The sequence below is a fragment of the Falco rusticolus genome, chromosome 1 (genome assembly GCF_015220075.1).
Source record: "Falco rusticolus isolate bFalRus1 chromosome 1, bFalRus1.pri, whole genome shotgun sequence".
Classification (NCBI taxonomy): domain Eukaryota; kingdom Metazoa; phylum Chordata; class Aves; order Falconiformes; family Falconidae; genus Falco; species Falco rusticolus.
The window spans coordinates 38,671,580-38,691,414 of record NC_051187.1 but is presented as its reverse complement, the minus strand read 5'-3'; the positions used below and the strand labels follow the sequence as shown (position 1 = coordinate 38,691,414).

General features: G+C 56.1%; 3 protein-coding genes across 3 annotated transcripts; all 3 read right to left on the bottom strand.

Moving 5' to 3' along the window:
• Positions 1-1,563: 1,563 nt before the first annotated feature.
• On the bottom strand, positions 1,564-3,874 carry LOC119142269 (vacuolar protein sorting-associated protein 29-like). Its single transcript, XM_037375032.1, has 4 exons — positions 3,819-3,874; positions 3,401-3,589; positions 2,604-2,839; positions 1,564-2,022 (listed from the first exon to the last, which is right to left on the bottom strand). The coding sequence occupies exons 1-4, from the start codon at positions 3,819-3,821 to the stop codon at positions 1,905-1,907; spliced, it is 546 nt and encodes a 181-aa protein (XP_037230929.1). The 5' UTR covers positions 3,822-3,874; the 3' UTR covers positions 1,564-1,904.
• A 711-nt stretch (positions 3,875-4,585) lies between these two features.
• Positions 4,586-6,006, bottom strand: VPREB3 (V-set pre-B cell surrogate light chain 3). The gene is made up of 2 exons (XM_037401991.1): positions 5,941-6,006; positions 4,586-5,319 (listed from the first exon to the last, which is right to left on the bottom strand). The coding sequence occupies exons 1-2, from the start codon at positions 6,004-6,006 to the stop codon at positions 4,945-4,947; spliced, it is 441 nt and encodes a 146-aa protein (XP_037257888.1). The 3' UTR covers positions 4,586-4,944.
• A 6,365-nt stretch (positions 6,007-12,371) lies between these two features.
• On the bottom strand, positions 12,372-13,694 carry CHCHD10 (coiled-coil-helix-coiled-coil-helix domain containing 10). The gene is made up of 4 exons (XM_037375020.1): positions 13,595-13,694; positions 13,334-13,514; positions 13,029-13,179; positions 12,372-12,619 (listed from the first exon to the last, which is right to left on the bottom strand). The coding sequence occupies exons 1-4, from the start codon at positions 13,648-13,650 to the stop codon at positions 12,600-12,602; spliced, it is 408 nt and encodes a 135-aa protein (XP_037230917.1). The 5' UTR covers positions 13,651-13,694; the 3' UTR covers positions 12,372-12,599.
• Between the last annotated feature and the right edge of the window lie 6,141 nt (positions 13,695-19,835).

The window sequence follows — 19,835 nt, the reverse complement described above, 5'->3', positions numbered from 1 at the left end:
GGGACAGGAACCTGCCTCAGTCCCACGGCCACAGCTCTGCTCAGCCAGGAGGGTGAAGGGCAGAAAACCTTCCTCTGACTTTGGAATCTGTGTCTCACTTCCTATTACTCCTTGCCACCAGACACCATAGCCACCGCTGCTGCTGTCGTAGCCACCACAGAAATAGACGGCCTCGTCCTTGGCTTGGACCCCAGTGATAGTTAACGTGCCCATGGAGCCAGACAAGGATCCGGAGAATCATGAAGGGATGCCCGAGGGTCTGTATAAGTCAGCATGGATCACAGTGACAGGGACCTTCTGCTGGTACCAGTCTTCCGTAGCCATAGCCACTGCTACTCCCAGAGCAGGTGATCTGGACGGTTTGTCCCGGGTTGGCTGACACGGAGGGCGGCTGAGTCAGCGCTGCCTGGACCAGGGAACATGCAGAGGGAGAGGAGAGAAGACAAAAGTCAGCCAGGGCCCCACAAGCACAGCCCTGCCCTGCCCAGGCAGCAGCACAGTTCCCCTGTGCTAGAAGGCCCTGGCCAGGTGCAGCACATCTGGCCAGGGCACCTGTGCCATAAGCGAGCACTATGAGGAGGAGAAGGGCCATGGCCATGGTGTGATCCCACCAGCTCTGTATCTCCAAATTCATGGAGCTCTGCCATGGACCCCGACTTTCTCTTAAACCCCCACCCACCTGGGCACAGCCCCTCCGTGCAAACGTGGACCCCAGCATTCACTGCCAGCTCCTGTCCCCGCTCTCGCCATGCCCACTGCAGGCACATCCATGCCCACCAAAGGCTTCAGGATCACTCCGGGCTGTCTGCTCCCTGGGCCACTCGGCTGGAAAACCCAGGGTCTGCTCCACAGCAGGGCACCACAGCCAGGCTTCTCTCAGGAGCCACAGGGCCACCACCAGCCCTATTAAGGTGTCCGGGCAAATGCTCCTCCACTGCCGCAGAACGCACCCTGAGCCCAGGCCCGTACCAAGGGGCAGCCAGAATGCTCTTCCGCACTGCCCTGCTGAAGCGGCCCCCAGCATCACCCCCACCCCGGAGCCCCCCTCTGCTGCAGCACAGCTGCTCCCACCTCGCTCCAGCTCCCCTCTGCCCCCGGAGGTTCCCCGCCTGCCCCCAGCACCAGCCCGCGGCTACGCACCAGCGACCCCCACCCCCAGCACCCCCGGGGCGACCCCCACCCACAGCACCCCCCAGCACCCGCTGCTCCCCCCTGCACCCGCACCCCTGGGGCACCTCCCCTGCACCTGCTGCTCCTGCACCCCCAGGCACCCGCTGCCAGCAGCACTGCAGGGATGAGGAGAAGTGCTCAGGCCTCTGCAGCAGGAGGGAAAAGGCCTGGCCAGCTGTACAGCCGCAGGCAGAGCTCTCCACAGCCACCTTCCCAGAGCTGCCCTCGCCTTTCTCTGCCACTCAAACCAAAGCAGTCAGTATGTTTGGGCATCCCTAACAGATCCCAAAGTGTTTCAGGGCTGTATCTCAGGAAGCAAACAGCAGCTTCCCTTCTGCCCCCAACATCCCCTCACACCAAATTCCAGCCACACTTCACCTTTCAGAAGCATAGTGACAAAAAACTAGAGATTTATTATTCCACATTAATTTTACAGAACAGGTTCAATGCCAAGGTACTACCACCCTCTGTGACTTCCTTAGGCCAGGAACATAGCTGCTCCTCAATAGACACAGGATATTTTCCATAGGCTTCTTAATCGGCAGTTTCTTCTACTCCAAGTTCTGCTTGGGAACCAAGACTAACCTTTTTTATTTACCAGCTCACAAGCAATAAAGCATTGTGGCTGCTTTGCAGTCCACCACGCTGCAGCAGCAGCACCCCCGCGTGGCCTGCCTCCCCGTAGACTTAACTGGAAAGGCAGCGAGAATTCAACAAGCACGTTTGAACATGACTCAGTACTTCTTGAACTCAATTCTTTCTACTTTGACATCATCCTCAATTAGCCGGTATACATAAGTCACAACTGTGGAAGCCTGGATATCCAGCAGTACAAATGAAGGGATGATATTCCTGGAAAGAAAACATACTTGGTCAATCCTCCCGATTAGCTTACACTTCTTGCTACTAACATACCTTGTGCTTATGTATTCTAACATGCTTGGCTGCCTGGGGCTGCAGGCATCTGGGAAGCACCCCAATCTGCAGGCACCAACAACAGTGTCTCACTTAGCATGGAACAGCTCATGAGGCAACTAAACAGCCTAAGTCATGTCAGGCTCAGACCCTTACACTGACAGTGCCTGCAGAAGTCTAACTTCCTACCAAATATTAGCATGCAGCTTCTGTGAAGAGACTAGAAAGCAAAACAACTACAAGAAGCTGCTGCAAGTCACCCATTTCCAGGCCCAGCAAGCAGCCCCAGACACACCAGTGACGGACTGCCATACCCAACATGTGGGCTATATAAAAGCCTGGTAAGAGGGGAGCCCCGCTCCATTCCCTGGGAAGGGAGAGCATTGGCCTCCTGCTCCTCATGGTGCCTCACCAGCATTCTTCAGCACAGTGGCCAGACACTCACAGGTGAACACACACATTCCAGGTAACAGCTATGGGCTCTGCAGCACTGGGCAGCTCAGGGGGCCCTCACTCACATTTCCAAAGCACTGTAGGCTCCTGTAGCTGATCCCGGGTTGACGTAGAATTTGTTTTCATATTCAAATGCTTCAAATCTGTGCGTGTGTCCTGATATAAGAATGTCCACATCCAGCTGCCTCTGTAGCAATGCCAGGCTGGCCACATCACCCCAGGGAATAACTTGATGGCCGTGAATCAGCCCAATTCTGAACTGCCCAACAGTTACAACCTTCTCTTCAGGATAATTTAGGCTCTGAGGAGGAAAGCACAGCCTATAAATCAGCCAAAGACGCCTCACCTACATAATGCAGGCTCCTGCATTTCAAGACAGGAACCCGCCTTTTGCTATTTGAGGACACAGGGCCTCTTTCAACATGCAGACCCACTGGATGCTTATACCACCGCCCAGCAAGAGCGACTGCAAAGCAAAGAGCAGGGAATTTGCACAGACAGCAGGAGCCTCAAGGCTACCCAACAGTAAATAAACACACACACATAAGCCCTCAGTTCCTACAACTACACAGGCAGCTGGGGGACTACAATGGCCTCACAGCAATCACAGACAGATTAGTGCTAGTGTTCATGTGAATCAGGTGCATGTATTACCCACACACACACAGTCCCCCCTGTTGCAAGTGCAACAAGAAGGATCTAGAGAGTAATTTTGTTTCCTCAGTCTCACTCACTCCCACTTCCTAGCCTGGTGAACTACAGTTCAGGAACTACTAATGCTGAAGGACTCCCCAGGTTTCATTGGGACAACCACAGCATGCAGGAAGGTGGGCTGCAGAATTAACAGCAGCAAGAACGTTACCTCAGAGTCCCCCCTAACAACGTGGACATCCCCAGCCAGAGTCCTGAGGTAGTCATAGCTCTCCTTGGTGCAGAGGTTTCCTGTACACAGGATATGCTGAATCTTTCCTGGAACCAGCAGATTCTTGAACTTCACCGGTAGACTACTGCACCGGTATGGGATGTGAAGGTCCCCCAATACTAACACCAACTTTGCACACAGCAGGAGGAAAGAGTTTTAACCCAGGTTACTTAACAGACCAGCACAGGGCATTCGCAAACTCCAGCGAACCATTACAGGCCCGGCAAGGATTGTCAGGTTCAGCTCTAAGCAGCCGAGCCCTCAGCAGCACGCCCGCGCCACCCCACCTGCTCCCACGCCAGGAGCCCCCATTCCCGGGTGCGGGGAGGCGGCCCCAGCCCCCTCGGCCGCCGCTCACCATCCCGCTCCGCCACGCTGCTCCGCTCGGGCCGTTACCCCGACGCGCGCTGCAGTAACCAGGAAGTAACGCGCGTCCTTTTCCCCTCTCCCGAGCCAATAGCAGCGCAGGCAGCCTCCCACGTGACGCGGGCGCCTGGGGAGGTGCTAAAGCCCGCCCTGTGCGCGCGCGGTGCCGAGTCCGCGCAGTGCGGTGGCGCGGCGGGTGGCGGTGCCGAGCGCTGGGGAATGTCTGTCCCGCCCTCAGCGTTTTTTATTAAGTCTGTGGGAATTTTGTGGAAAAACGTGCTATCTTTTTGTGTGAAAACGTTCGTACGAGGTACCCGCAGGTGCCCATGCGGTTAAACGTGAACTTTTCCCCTCAGAAGCTGCGGGGGGCGCTGGGGCTGTGAGGACATGGCCGCCTGAGGAGGCGGGCGCGGGCGCTGGGGGCCGTGAGGGGGCGCTGGGGGTGCTCTGGAAGGGGACAGGCCCCTACGGCGTCGGGACAGACCTTCCCGTGGGCGGGGAGGGTGGGGAAGGGGGGTCTCCGGCTTTCTAGGGAAGGTAGGCTCTGCCCGGGATGGGTGACAGCCCCAGCCAGGCCCAAGGGATCCCACCGAAGTCCAGCATAGCGCCCTCGCCTCACCCTCCTAACACCTCGCCTCACCCTCCTAACCCAGGGCATGGCTGCTCCCCGCAGAGACCCCCGAGGGGCTCCTCTGTGCTCCACACACATGACACGAGCCATGAGGTTAAGGGTTAACCTTTATTATCAGGTGAGCTAAACTGTGCAGAAGCCTAAGCCAGGGTCACTCCGGGTTGTGCCAAGTGCTGGAATAGCCCAGGAAAGACAGGCCATGGCAGAGCACCCATCCTTCCACCGCAGCAGGATGTCCCCACGCCCGTGTGTCCCTGGGCTGAGCCCTGCCAGGGCTTGCACTGTGTCAGGCTGTGTGATGCTCCATGTGGGATGTCTGGGGACAAAGAGGAGGTTGCTGCACCTCATGGAACAGCACAGCGCTGCTGGGCTTGCTTAAGGATGCAAGAAGGTCTTCTTCCATTCCTCCTAGGGCTGCTGCTCTCCCAGTTGAGGGCTTTGCATCAGGGTTGCAAGGGAAAAGGCAGAAAGCTTTTGTTCCCTGTTTCTAAAACCAGTTGAAGGCATGTGACAGGGCGCAGTAATAGTTGCCATTGTCTTCATAGTGAGCAGATGCAATGATGAGGATGCAGGCATTGCTGGCGAGGTCTTTGGTAGCAGAGAAGCGGTCAGGAATCTTGGCAGGCTTGTGCTTGTCTCGCTCGGAGTTGTAATAGAGCAGATACCTCAGGGAGTGCCCTGGGCGCTGCTGGTACCAGGAGATGCCGAACTCACTGATATTGTACTGGGGGCTCAGGATGCAGGACAGCCGAGCAGTCTGCCCGGGCAGCACCAACACAGAGGATGGCTGGGTCAGCACAGGCTGAGCCCTGGAAGCTGCATGCACCAAGGATGCAGTTACTGATGAGCTGAGCCATGTCCCCTGTTGCCCTCAGCCCCCAAATGTCCCCCTGCTCCCTCGAAGCAACCCAATTACTCAGCCTCTGTCCTGCTTATCATACCATGCAGCCCTGGAGCAAGATGCTGTACTCAGACTAACATCCACCTTGTACAGCCCAGTCCTGGCCACCATCCCACAGTGCCCCCCCAGACAGCAGCTAGCTCAGCCACGCCACCCTTACCTGTCCCCGCCAGCTCCACCAGGAGCAGGACCATGAAGCCCAGGGCCATTGCAGGAAGCAGAGGAAGGGAGGCTGTTTCAGAAAGAGTCTGTGGTGCTACGCGAACCCAGGTTGCTGTGCTGCTGGCACCAGTGAGGCGTATGTAAATGACACAGGGGGCTTGGGGACTCCAGTTCCCCACATTGCTCACTTTGCTGCAGCTGGGCTTCAGGGAGGGGGATCAAAGCAGTGGGGTGAGAGCTGAGCATTGGAACCCACTACCCACCTTCACCCCAGGCTAGGGCACCTGCAGCTGCGCCCGACGAATGCGCACAGCCCACCCCACCACCCTCTGCCCCAGGCACTGTGGTACGGTGGGGAGGTGTCACTGACCATCTCTCCTCTTTGATGGGGAGAACAGAGAGGTTTCCCTGTGGCCTTACACTCAGACCTCTTGCCTCAGGCCTTTTGCCACCAGGTGTGCAGGAGGCCAGGAGCTTGAGCGCCATCGTGCCAGAGGGTGCCCTGTGGTAGCAGCAGGCTGGGGTCCAGCTGGCTCTGCTGCCACCAGGGAGAATGAAAGACAGGACATGCCAGAACCCCCCAGTAGCTGTCTCATTGCAGAAGCAATACAGGAAAAATTGCTGCTCCCTTCTCCACGCAACTGCAATGCTGAGACAAGAATGACTGCCCCAAGGCATGGGCCAGGAGCTGCTGGTGATGTTGAAAGTGCTGCCTGTTTGCCAGGGCTGCCTCAGAAACAGCAGCCGTGGACAAACATGCAGGGGTGGCTGCTGAAGTCACCTGCCAGAAGTCATTTCCCAAGGGAGCTGGTGCAGCGAGACATGGCTGTAGCATAGCTGATGTCTCGCACGGAAAGACAGCAGACCATTACAGCAAAGGGCTGCCAGACTCACCGGGTGTAAATCCCCTCCTGTCTGTAACACCCATCACACAGGGCCCAGAGGTGCCATGTTAGGCAACCAGCCACAGCCAAGGGCTGGCCTCCCCCCAGCACATCTCTGCACCCTCCAGCCACCAGCCCGTGGCAGTCCTTCGCAGCAGGCTGGTCAGCAGGCACTTCGCAGTGTCCCATAGTCACTGGGTACCTCCTGCCCTCCACAAGCAGGGTCAGCCCCCCCCCAAGTGCCACCATATCACCATCCAGGGGTGTCCTTTTCCCTCCGCTCTGCAGCACCCAGTCCTGCTCCCGCAGTGTCCCCAGGCCAAAGATGTTTGCAAGTGGTTCCTGACATGACTAGCCGTATGTATTCTGGGTTTGAGGGAAAATGGAGCTCTGAGACAGAAGCCTGCCTCCTTAGAACACCCTAGCGCTGTGTCTGCAGCACAGGTGGATCCTGAAGAGGAAGTACCACCATCATTCAAGGTGCAACACAGGAAGATGGACACTTGCTTTGATACGCTGCAGTGCTCTGAACAAGGGCTGGCGTGCCCAACGGCTCATACATTTTTTTCTGCATTCTCTATCAGCTGGTCTAACAAAAGCAATTACCCACACAACCGTGCCCAATTTATGGTGACAGCCTCCCTTGGGAGCAGTGAGGGGAAAATGAAAGGTGGTGACTGGGGCAATCAGAACAGCTGTAACACAGATGCCAAGGAGCACGGTCCACACTTGCAGTGCCATGAAGTAGCGAGATGCCAGTTAGACCTGATGGGACCATACAGCACCTTGCGCAGCTGGGCTGGAGGGGCTGCCGCAGTACAGGAGTGCGGCAAGGGCTGCTGTCCACCTGCCAGAGGCATGTGGAGCATGTAGGTGCCGCACAGCAGTCCCTGCACATGCAGTAAAGCCTGGCTGCATCCCACCTACACCCATCCGGGCAAACCCGATGTATCAGACTTACTACAGCCTACAGCAGGCAGCAGCAGCTACACGAGAGCAGCCCCAAAGCCCATTCATGGCTGGGGCTTTGCCTGGATGTCTTCTGCCACGGCAGCATATCAGCAGCTTGTGTTCCATGCAGCCAGGCCCCTGAGCCCATGCAGGTAGAAGTATGCTGCAGACACAGCTCCAGCTGTTGCCCACCAGCACTCCCCCAAACTCTGCAGGGTGGTGGCAAGGTGAACGTGAATCACCCTGTACATGTGTCCTGAGGAGAGTCATACATACCCCCTGTCAGCAAGACCCAAGTCCATGGATTAGACAGACTGTGAAACAAAGAACCAAGGCAAAAGGAAATCACCTCCTCAGGCATGGAGTGGTATTTTAGAGAAAGGGGATTTGTCCACAAAGCAGCGAGCCCTGGATATGCAGTACATCAGCATCGTTGCTGGATTCCACCATTCAGGTCCTCCACATCTGCCGACCATCCCAGAGACACAATTTCATTCGTATGTCTCTGCATCTCTGCAGGAAAAGGGGATGATGCTACCAGGCCCCCTAAGCCCTGCAGTAAGTTCACTTGTACAGCAGCTCTTGGACACCAAATGGAAGATGCAGCTGATATGTGGCATAAGCCACATATATTGCTCTGACAGCCCAGGGGTGCAGGAAAGTACCTGGCTGTGCAAAGTGCAAAAGCAGGTACGAGCCCAGCCCCATGCTCCCCCTGTTCTGCCAACTTTATTCCCTCCTGCATGGGGTATGAGAGGCGCTCAGCAAACAGAAGGAACTCCCCCAAAAGAAGCAGGTTTTATCCTGGATTGACACGTGACTGACCAAGCACAGCTACCCTTGGCAGGACAGGGCAAAACATGGACCAAGACTTACTGCTGCATCACCCCACATTTGCTGCTAAGCCCTGGGGCTTCCTCCTGCTCTGCAGCACAGGTACAGCTGCTGTCCTGACAACTGCCCACAGCTCCTCCCAGGCTGCAAAACCCCACTACCTCATGCTGCAGAGCAAGACTGGAGCAGGCAGGATCCTGAGGAAGATTTTTCCAGTGGCATCCAACCATCTTGCAGGAGGCCATGGCTGACCCTGCAGCAGCACTGGGCTCAGCTAGAAGCAGGGTGATCAGATCTGGCACCATCACAGCCCAGACAAGCTGCAGGGCAAAGGTAGGGCCTGAAACACCGCAAGACTGCAAAAATTCTGAAATTCAGAGCAGCTGGGATGACACAGAGCAGGTAGCCTTCCCAACAGGCTGTTGTTTAGCCCAGCCCCTGCTCCACCCTGCCTCTCCCACTCCCCAGCTGCAGGAGGCTTGGCAATCTGTGCAGCCATTCCCCATTGCTGGGGAGCCTGGCTACTGAAATCCCAACAGCATCAGCTGGAAACGCAGCCTCTCCCCCACGCTCTCCAGCAGCCAACACTGTTATCATCACGCATTTTGTCATCCCCACTGCCCGCAGGATGGCACGCGGTATGAGCAGCCCCCACACTGCAGGCCTGGGCCCCTGCTGGAGGAGAGCAGCTCTGGGAAGAGGCATGGTAAGCACCATGTTCATTACAGTGAGATGTGGAGGTAACATGGGGAAAGCACCAGCTTTGCCTCAGCTCTGGGGGGCAGCTGGTCACCTGGACCACCTTCATCACCACCAGGTGGTGGCCGCAAGAGGGGTGGGGAGGGACATTGCACCCTGGTGCACAGCAATGCCCAGCGGCTAGGGAACAGGGCAGGAGAGATCTGCCAGGGTACATCAGCATCCTTTGCCTCATCTGCTAAAAATAAAAATAAAAAGGCGACGGGAGATCTTTAAGCCTTACACAGTGAATTGTGGAGGAAAGCCACCCCAGTACAGGTAAGTTAATTGCAGGGAGGGAGGCCAGAGGCAAGGGCGAGTTCCCAGCCTTGCAGCTCTGGGGAATCACTGGACAGGGCTCTGCTTATCTAGACACAGCCAGGAGAGCCACAGGGCAGAAGTGACAGCTGCCAGCAGAGCTCCTCTGCTGCCAGCTGTGTGGGAAAGGCTCCCTGGCTCAAATCCTGGCCCTCAGCTTCACAGAGCAGGTATTTGCAGCTGGTGGGAGGGAACGAGCAGACCCTGTCCTGACCTTGCCCAGTTGGCAGGGAGCCTTTGCCTGACCCCAGACACTTGTGGCTGAAGCCGCCAGTCACACATGGTCCTAAGCCTTTGCTCCCTCCACTATTTGAACTGGATCCCCAGCCACGACTACTGACGTGTGTCAGCTCTGGGGATTTCTCAATCGTAACAAACTTGGTGAGAGTTCATGACCAAAATGTCCCCAGCTGACTGAGCCATGATCTCCAGCTCCTTCCCCTTGTGACAGGCACAAGTTTGTGGAAGGGAACTGGCAAAGGCCAGGGCTCGCTGCTTTTTCCTGCTCCTGTTTGATAAAACAAAGGACAGAGACACTTGATGAATCAGAACCATTTTCCTGAAGTCACAAATGTTCATCCCTGCTCCTAACCTGTAGCATTCCCAGCGCCAAACACCAGCAGACATGGCTGTAATATGGCAGCTCAAAGCCCTGCTGATGGCCACGTGGGGATCCTACCTTTGCTGGCCGTGACAGCAGGCACTCCTCAGCTACCTGCTGTGCCACCTGCCACGTCTGTGGGGCCCCCACATTCAGGTCACCACACTCATATCTCAGGTCTTGCTCCCTGTCTGCAGCCAAGAGACTGTGAACCTGCAGCGCTGCATCCTGACCTCACGGCTCACCTGAAGAGGAAGCGTCAGCACAGGCCTGAAGGTACGAGCACCCCTGAGCAGCAGTCACCCACTGGGAAGCAGCAGAGGGTAACAAACAGCTCACATGGAAATCCCAAATGGAGCTCCCAGGATCATCCCAAAACACAGGGAAGGGGGCAGCAAACCTTCCCTCTAGATCTCAACAGATTCTCTCCAAAGCACAACTTGCCAAAAAAAATACCTCTAAACCCCACAGGCTTATGCCGGCCACACAGGGGCACGTTGCGCTTCCTGCACACCTCTCTCCCTCCAGACTGCATTGATCTTCTGGATGAAACAGGCACCCTCATGAACCACAGCAAAGCGGAAAATCCTGCACTTGAACTCACCAGTAACTACGGGAAAGCGAGCACTACGTCGTCAGGGTCAACTCAGTTCCTTGGCGAGACAGCACAGCACAGCCTCTGCGCCAAGAAGGGACTGCTTTGGTGGGCTGGTGTTTAATCATTTCCAGTAACTGTCCTACACCAGGAAAACCGTCGCCTCCTGAAAACAAAGATGCAGCTTTGGAGAGGGGCCCTATTCAGCAGTCACTTGAACCTGTAGCACAGTAACTCCAAGGAGGTAGAAACCAGCTCAGCTGAAAAGCTGGAGCTGAACCTTGTTTGTCCAAGGTGGCTGCTGTGGGGGGAAGAACCTTTCCTGGGCAGAACCACCCGCCCTGGTTACAAGTCTTGAGTTTTCAGGCAGGAGAGAGATTAATCCATTTCTCCCATGCTGCTGGCAGGAAGAAAGCTCTGAAGCCACCTGCTGTGAATTCTTGCTAGAGAACCTGGGGAGACACTACCCTGGACCCAGCAGGTAAAGGCCAGGCACCCACCTCACCCATGGGTGGTGTACAAGGGCTGTGGCAGGGAGAGGAGTCACGCCTGCACCCCTGGCTCCTCTGTGGAGGTTCACGCTACCATATCCAAAGTCACACCCTGACAAGCCAGGCAAACACAGCCAGGCACAAGCAGCAGCCTCCTGCTTCAATGGGTCACTCGTGTCCCCACGGTGTGGCCTGCACTCCCAAGTGACAGTGAACTGCACCTCTGTCCAGCCCACCTGCACTGGCAGCCAGAGGAACACACACTCGTATCACCAGATGAATCTGCCTTAACCCCATCACCATGCTGGCAGCTATGGTCTTCTAGAGACTGTCTGCTGCAGTCACCAGGAAAAACTGGTCGAGACACCCCAAGTCTCCCCAACTCCAGAAGCAGCATTGCCAGCACTTAGCCAAGGAGGGTCAGAAGAAATGCACACACCTGCTGCAGGTGCTGCTGATGGCTCTTAACAGCTTCTGCACTCTGACCAGCACACACCAACACCAGACTAGTAGTTATTTCTTGGAAAAAGTTAAAACTGCATGGCAGCGGTTCCTCCCTGCAAACACTGGGGCAGCTCAGCACACGCAGCACTTGGGCTTTGACTCTCTGGCACCTCTTTCTCTTGCCCATCTCTCAGGAGATCACATGGCACCCCAGGAAAGGCCAGGCACAGCTCAGGACATCATCTACCACCAAGAATTTAGGTCTTGACATTTAGAAGGCACAGGACTTCCAATACCAGCCTCCAGTATCTGCTGCCAGCTTTCACCATCCAGACCTGTATTTCCTCACAGATCCAGGCAAGGGGTTGAGAACTTGCCCAGTATTCAGCAGTTAACAGCTTAATTCTGCCATGAAAATTCAGTGGTTCAGCATCCGAAAGCACCATGGTTTCACTGCTGTGTCACCAGAACTCCAGCTGAAGCCTCAGAATCCTCTTTTGCACCAACATGAGGTCTCCTGCTGGAGGGCAGCCTGCAGGCAGCACTCGTGAGCCTGTCCTGCTATGGCAACTGTACGAGAGTGGCTTGTAACTTAACCTGACCCTGGCGACCTTGAGAACATTGCATAACCTGCTAAAGCTTTTAAGCAAGATCAGCCAACTGTATGCGAGTCACACAACCAGACAGGTCATACTTTCTTAGCTCCAGGGTCAGAACAGTTCTTCAGGAAGAGGGCATCAATGGAAAAATAATTTGTTACTGAGAATACTGTAGGACAGGTCTCAGATTACCTCCCTCCAGCCTCTCTGCCTGGAGGGCAGCCAAGTCTCTGCTCAGCTGTGGATCTACTTTTGTCAAATCATGCAGGCACAGTCCCTGTGAGGCTGCACCTCCTGTTTGCAGAAAATACACAGCCGTGCCTTGCCCTTTAAGCAGCTGACACGTAACATCTTGGTAGCTTAATTTTAGTTTGAGAATGAAAGAACATGCACAAGTGATGGATCCAGACTCCTTTATTTCTCTATAATACAGCACTATCTGAATTCCAAGCTCCCACAGGTCCAAACATTCCTCTCCTTCCCTACCAGCCCAGAAGTGGATTACCACTAGCAGACTCCCATCGGGTCAGTCTGTTCCCTCCAGCTCATCCCCTGACCATTCTGCTCCCTGCGGGCAGCCGGGCTCTACATCAGGCTCCTCTTCCCTACACGGGGACAGATTCTTCACAGGAGAGAAGAAACACCTAGAGGGGAGAAAGTACAAGTTCAGCATTAGGTACATGTTCCAGCAATGGAATTGGTAACGGTGCTCTTACCGAGGGCAGCCAGGTTAAGACTAGCTACTGACATCTGCTTTTAACAGATGCAGCAGGAGGAGTTAAGTTAGAGAATGAAGTAAAGAAAGCAGCAGGCTTCTTATAGCAGCAAGAGAGGAACCTCTAAGAGGGTGCCTACAGCTCCCTTGCCTTCACAGAGACACGGTCAGGATTGTTCTCCTGCCCTTTCCGGTTCCCTTCCGTGTTCTAGGACACAGGAACGGCAGAACCGTTTCCTACTGTAAGCCCTGAAGGGCACTATAACCTCCGCAGACTGCTTCCGCACCCTCTGAACCCTCTGGGTAGGCCCCGGCAGCAGGACAGGGCACGGGCTCACCGTTGCTGTACTTGCACTGCTTCAGGGCCTCGTTGAAGCCCTCGCACAAGGTCAGGTCTCGCTGGTTGGTGGCGCACTCCAGGAACTGCTTCATCTCGTAGTGGCAGGGACCGTAGGCCGGCTGCTGGTACACGGGCTGCTGTCGCGGCTCCTGCGGGAAGGACGCCGCTAGGGAAGGCGCCTCCTCGGCGGGGTCGGCCCCGGCACCCCGGGCCTCCCAGCGCCGGCCCTACCCCGCTGCCCCCCGCCCCCGGGCCCGGCTCCGCAAGGGCAGGCCAAGGGCGCCGGCCCAGCCCCGCTCATACCTGGGCCGGAGCCGCCTTGGCCGGCTCGGAGCCGCCGCCGCTGAAGGCGCCGGTGAGCGCGCTGCCCACGACGTGTCCCACGGCGGAGCCCACGGCCACACCGGCCGCCGTGCTCGCCATCTGCGCCATCAGCCCGGGCTGCGCCGGCTGCGCCGCCGGCACCGGGGCCGCGGGGGCAGGGCTGCGGAGAGGAGCGAGTCAGAGCGGGGCGGCGGGCGGGCAGAGCCCCTCCCCGGGCCCCGGGCCCGCCGCCCCCCGTACCTGGCCGGTGCCGGTGCCGCCGCGGGCCGCCCCACGCTCCTGCTGCCGCGCGCCATTGCCCCGCCGCTCTCCCGGCCCCGCCCCGCGCGACGCCTTAAGAGGCGCCGCCGTCACCACGTGACGCCCCGCCCCGGCACGTGCGCAGAGAGCGGCGGGGCCGCCCCGGCCCTGCACCGCCCGCCCCCGCCAGGGGGCGCCCCCGGCCCGGCCCCGCGCCCCCCGGGGTCCCACCCGCCGCCTCCGCTCTGGGGGACGGGGCTGCCAGCACGCCCCGGCCTGTGCCCCGGGCGAGGGAAGGGAAGGGGCCCGGGGCCGGGACCCGCCCCGGCAGGCGGTAGTCCCCCGCGGCGGGCGGGGACTCTGCTCCGGCTCGTGGAGGCGCCGACCAGGTGCCCCGGGCGGGGCGGCGGGGTCCGATCCGCCTGGCCCCGCCCGCCCGGGCCGAGCCCCGCCGGTGTCTGACGGCCCCGCTGCCCCCGGGCCGGTGATGTGCACGCGCGGGGGACTCTGCCCCACCGGCCCCGCCCGCTCCCACCGCCCGGGTGTCGCCGTCGGGTCCGGCCGGGCAACGCGCGCTCCCGAGGGCTGGCGGCGCCCGGCCCGGCCCCGGCACCGGCGCGTTCCCGCAGCCACCGGCCCGGCTCCCACCGCCAGGTGACGGCCGCGTCCTGCTGGCGCAGTCCAGCGGCCCGGCCGGGGCTCCGGGCAGCGGCGGGAGCCGGGAGCCCGCGGGGGCCGTGAGGATCTCCGCAGATGCCGTGAGCTGCGGGGGGGCGGCGCGGTGGCTTTGCGGGTGCTCAGGGGGCGCCTCTCCCGCGTGTGGCGCCGAGCGGGACAGAGCGTGAAGGGGCTCGTTGGGAATGGGCGACGGAGGTGGAGGCGGCCTCTGTAGCGCGGGAGCCGATGGGCGGAGGAGGTGGATAATGAAGGGCTGGGAGATGGCAGGTGAACAGTCCGCAACTGGGGCAGAAAAAAGAAGGTGCCAGGGAGGAGCGTGGGGAGGAATTATGTGGTCTAAGCCATCGGCCAGCACAACAATTTTTGCAGCAGCCCTCTGGATATACAAACCAGCAGATCAAGGAACCTTTTGCAAGGCGTGGACATTGTTGGGAAGTAGGAATCCATGGAGAGATGATGATGATGAGCCCTCAAATCACGAACAGACAGGCAGGACGACGCCAGTTTTACCTTCAAACCAGTCTCCTGACAATCATCTCTTCCCTGGCACCCCAGTTGGTCTCCGGAGCCTCTGGGTCAGTGTCTGCTCAGTGTCTCCCTGGGATGGGCCTGGTTGCCTGCTCCATCATTGGGTGTTCCTTATGTCCTGTGGAGTGAAAGAAGTTTCCAAAATTGAGAAGGATCCAGACGTTGTCCAGGAAAAATTAAAAAAAATCCCAGCTGTTATGTCTCCAGGGCTGTGTTCATACATTCAGCGAGTTATGAAAACCAGCTCTTTGGGCTGGTTCATTGACTGGCAGGAATTAGAGAGCTAAGTCACTGCAGAGTTGGCAATTAGCTGCTGTGTAAGTGTTTTTGTAGAATCAAATTTCCAGCACGAGGGGAAGAGAAAAGCATTTGTAAAGCAAGCCATCCCCTTGGTGCTTGGGCTGGGTGGGCAGAGGGATGGCTGCAATTTCTACGCTTCTGAGAAAGGTGATTCTGCCTCAAACACACACAAATTTGGTCTCCTAAGGGGTAACACCCCCAACCCTTCCTCCCGCAGTGCCAGGGAACTTGCCTTCCCCAGGGGCTGTGCTGTGCAGTTCTGCTTTTAGCTGAAATAGCAGCATTTTACACGTGGTGTTTGCCTGTCTTTTGCCCACTAACAGGAGGGGGGGGCCCAAGCAGCTGGAAAACCAGAAGAATGTAACCGGAAAGCCCCTGCATCAGCAGCACCTGCATTTTCCCCTTTTCCTAGCCACGCATCCTGGGAGTGCGGGGTGCCTTTCCCCGTGCAGCCCTGTCCTGCCGAGCCAGGAGCACTTGTGAAGAAACAGCGGTCGTAAGGACATGAGAAAAAAAGGCAGGAGGGAAGAAAAGGGTGATGTCGGGAGCACCTCACTGCGAGGAACCCCCCGGGGCAAGAGCCCAGCTCTCTGCCATGGCAGGTGAGCTCAGGGCAGCCCATCAGCGCGTGAGGCTGGCGCTGCCACACAGACGGCTCCTCTTCCCTCCCTGGCTGTCCCTGGTCACAGGGAGAAGCTGGGCAGGTGCTGGGGGGAGGAGAGGACAGACTCTCAGGGGGCGCAGGGAATGCCAGACCTCCAGCCATAAGAAATCGAGGTTCATTAGTTCCACTATGCACAGAGCAACTTGCTGAAGGAGCCGGGGTTTCAAGCTGAGAGCGTCCCTTTAAGCTGCATCTGGGGGACCCTTTGATTTGGTTAATTAGACACGAAGTTTTTCTGTGCTGTGGGAGGCCGGGTATGTGCTGAGGAGCACAGCTACCCTGGGTTTACTAATGAGATAATTTATTGTGGCTGTCTGAGAGGCTGAGTGTACACAACTCCACCCGCACACACACACCACCCACTCCAAGCCCTCTGCTCCCAGCTGGAGAGCCCTCAGCCCCGGAGGTGGGAGTGCTGTGTTAGGTCTCCCCGCAGAGGAGCCATCCTCCTCTGGGGGCTTGTGCAGCAGGGCCCCGTTTGCACCTAAATATCCCTGCAACAGTTTTCACTGCTTCCCTGGCCAAACTTCCTAATTCCCATATTTTTCAGTCTAAATTTGATCTTTGATTCAATCAAGTAGCTTCGTTTCTGCCTCTCTCTCTTCTCATGCTCCAGAAGATCCCTCCTTACATAGTTCAAGTGTTAGGACTTGCCTACACTTGAAGGTTAACTCTGGATTAAGGGACATATAAATCTGAAAGACAGTAACTAATTTCTGAACAGTCCTGGAAAGATTTACTCAAAACCAGTAATTTCTGAACAACTCAGCGCACTGGCCAGCCTTTACGTTCCCTCCTGCTAGCAGCAGGATCAGGTAAGACAAGGTCTGTAAAAAGCAGGTCGTTTTTTCCAGCTGCTTTCTCCCCGTTGCTCTAAAAGCAGATAATAATCTCCCCCTTCAGTTTGCCTCACTTAAATCCTCACACTGTCACAGCTGAAATGTGGCTACAAAGAGATCTAGGAATTCCCCAAGCATTTGGATCACAAGGGGTTATTTCACAGGTAAGGAATGCGATACCTTGCCTCCCTGGGTCTCCTACCTGTCTCTGGCCCTCCATCGGGGGCGATGGAGCACGGGTCTGTTTCTATCAGGCTGCAGTTTCACAGGACATTTGCTTAGGGCAATGGTGCCACCCACAAGTGGCATGTTTCCACAGACACCTTCTCCACGCAGCTGTGCCAATGCTGCAGCACATCCCTGCCCAGTCCCTGCCACAGGCCACCACCAGCAGGTAGCCATCTGCAGATGCTGATGGAGCCTCCTGCCTCCCGAGCTGCAGGTTTGCGCTTGGAGAACCCTAATTATTGCATGCAGGGGCAGATCTGGGCAGTGCTCTGGGTGTACCTGAATTTAAGTTATTTAGGTTAACAGCAAATTGCACGGGATGGTTGCTTGGGGATCTGGGCAAACTATTCAAAGCAGAAGAAAGCGTCTGATGAATTAGCCAATATTTTTGTTTGTGGACAATCCCCCCCAGAAGAGAAAAAACCCCTCCAGTTCTTACCAATTGTTTGCTACTCAAAATTACTCCATGAATCATTTATGGCTGAATGTATTGCAGTCAGTGGGTTTCTTGTGTCCCACTTTCATTTTCATCTTTGAGCTCTGGTTAGTCCTAATTTTGTTTGTGCCGGGTGGCTGATTTCAGTCTCCCAGGTCTATACAGAGCTTTCAGGTCAGATGTAAATATGCAAGCACTACTTTTTTTATCCTATAAAGTTTTTTGCAAGCAGAAGATGTAGCTGACAAATAATAATAAAAAAAAAGTCAGGCAAGTTGCTACCACTAAATGGAATTCACAGATTTTTCATGAGCAAAGGAGTGTTATTTCCTGCAGTCCTGCCTCACCGCTGTTCCCCCAAGGGATAACAAAGCAGTAGCATCACAGGTAGGTGATATTCGATGGCATCGCCACAGCAGCATGTCACACAGCCCTGTCTCATGCTGGATGCCACAGGCTTTGAGCACAGACCTCTTGCTGTCTGCCCTTTTCAGCCAAAATACAATGACTGAAATGATGTGACTATTGCAAGAGTCAGAGATGAGAAAAAGGAGGAAGAAAAAATGCGGTGTCTAACTGGAGGAGCTGCAGATGGCTAGACATGACTGCAAGGGAAGGGAAGGCAGCACTACAGAGTGCCGGTTCAGCTTTCAAGTCTTGTGCTCCCAGGATCTACATGCCATTTCTTGGATGTGGTTTGCCCTGAGGGCAATCTCAACAGCTGTGGAGTTTCAAGCAGATGAACAATGTAGTTTTCAATAAATTTCACCGAGCAAATGAAAGGATTTTAACTCATTCCTGCTAGCGCACTTTTGCTCTGAAGGCTCTTCCAGAGCCAAATCCATTCACATCACCAGTGTTTCCTGTTTGAACCCCAGGGCCTGGCTGCCGGAGCACACCTGAACTAGACTGCTCTGCTCCGGGTGTTCGGGGAGCTCTTCCCCATCAGAACAGGCTTCTCCCAGCCATGCCCATGGGTCCTGGGAGGTGTAGGTACATCTCTGCATTTACCTGTGTCACTTAACCCACCCTGGTGACCTGTGGGTGGAGGAAAGTACCAAATTTGGAGTGTGGGTGCCCTCACCTCCAGGTGGGGAAGGAGGAGGTGGTAGAAAGAGAACTTTGCCAAATCTCCTCTTCCGCAGTGGAAGCTGTATCTCAGAAGTTCAATTTCCTTTGTATTCACACTTCCAGAAGCAGGGCTTGTGCACTCGGAGGCATGTTCTGATCCTGGCTGAAGGCTGATGTCATTAGTTGTAACTGAAAGAAGGGGGTTTGAGTCCCCACATTCCTCAGCCAGATCCAGTCAGGGAATCGCCTCTTCCAAAACACCTCTGGTGTATCCTCAGATCATGAGGACAACAATTACTGTGAGCTCTGTGAATTCACCTGCTAAATACAGGACAAGACAGCAGACCTGAGCCCAGAGATTTTGTTTTGTTTTCTTCATGGCTGCAGAGCACCCCATAAGCAGTGCAGCTAAAAAGCCAGCGCAGGTTTGTTTGCTGTGTATCTGGAGGGTCTGAGCAGTGAGACACTGCCCTTTGCTGCCTCTCCTCTGGCTGGGATCTGGCAGGTGGTTTCAGGGAGCCCAAAGCAGCAAGCTTGCACCCCTGGCGGGAGATAACAGCGCTGAGTGGGCCCTGCAGGCATCTCACACCTTTACAGGCTCCCCACTTTACCTGTGCTGTCCCGGTGGATGTGCTTGGGGCTTAGCATTTCCTCCTCAGCCAAATGTCTGCCCAGAGGCCATTCCCTTCCACTTGTGCACAGCTGCTCCCTGGCTGGTCTGGTTTCCCCTCTCTGTTGCAGACACACAGCAAACATCCCTGGAGAGTGCGAAGTGCAGCTCCAGGGGCAGGGGGCACTGACAGCCCCAAGGCATCTGTAGTAAAATAACATGTAAGTATGGAAGCGTGGATGGGGTCTGTCTGTAAGGCAGAGGCATCCGTGACCTTTTAGGAGGCTGTTAGCACCAACCCACGAACAGCTACGGCTTTGAACTAGAATATTACAGTACCTCCCCCCAACTCCCCCTTCCCAAGCAAAAACATAGCTCATACAGCACCCAGAGAGATCTTAAGCGATGCTGCAGCCTCTACACAAACAGTTCACAGGCACCCGTGATTCGGGGTCCTTTGTCTCAGCTCTTCAAAACGTTTCATGAGTTTTAATCACCGCATTGCTCTCCCTGCCCTACTGAGGCTGTCCAGCCACCAGCTTCCAACATCTTTCCTCAGACAGAGGCCATCTTTTCTTTCCTCTGTAGAAGAAGCAGCTGGTGTCTCCTTTTCATATGGAGAGTCAATAACCCCTGCAAATGCACAAGGAACACTGGTTGTGCACTCCGGTTTGTCATGATTTCCGCTGAAATGCTTTTTCAGCTGCAGTCTCCACCATAGAATGCTAAGCTCAATGCAGAGTCCATCCATGGGCTTCTCCATCAGAACAGTGCATACATCCTCTTCGGTAGGAATAGCCTGGCCTTTGCAAAATCAGTGGTCCAAGCAAACACCTCAGGTCTCTGGAAAGGCTGGGCACTGTGTGGGCCACACTGGATTCATTCGC

What these genes read in the sequence shown, in the direction of transcription:
- LOC119142269 (XM_037375032.1), bottom strand. An exon ending in TTGTTAGGGGGGACTCTGAG is followed by an intron (nt 2,840 to 3,400) that starts GTAACGTTCTTG and finishes TTTCCTCCTCAG; the next exon opens with AGCCTAAATTATCCTGAAGA. An exon ending in GCCTACAGTGCTTTGGAAAT is followed by an intron (nt 2,023 to 2,603) that starts GTGAGTGAGGGC and finishes TTTTCTTTCCAG; the next exon opens with GAATATCATCCCTTCATTTG.
- VPREB3 (XM_037401991.1), bottom strand. Translation starts at nt 6,006, where the DNA reads ATGGCGCTCAAGCTCCTGGCCTCCTGCACACCTGGTGGCAAAAGGCCT. An exon ending in CTGAGGCAAGAGGTCTGAGT is followed by an intron (nt 5,320 to 5,940) that starts GTAAGGCCACAG and finishes TGAGGGCAACAG; the next exon opens with GGGACATGGCTCAGCTCATC.
- CHCHD10 (XM_037375020.1), bottom strand. Translation starts at nt 13,650, where the DNA reads ATGGCGCGCGGCAGCAGGAGCGTGGGGCGGCCCGCGGCGGCACCGGCA. An exon ending in GCGGCACCGGCACCGGCCAG is followed by an intron (nt 13,515 to 13,594) that starts GTACGGGGGGCG and finishes TCCTCTCCGCAG; the next exon opens with CCCTGCCCCCGCGGCCCCGG. An exon ending in CCAAGGCGGCTCCGGCCCAG is followed by an intron (nt 13,180 to 13,333) that starts GTATGAGCGGGG and finishes TCCTTCCCGCAG; the next exon opens with GAGCCGCGACAGCAGCCCGT.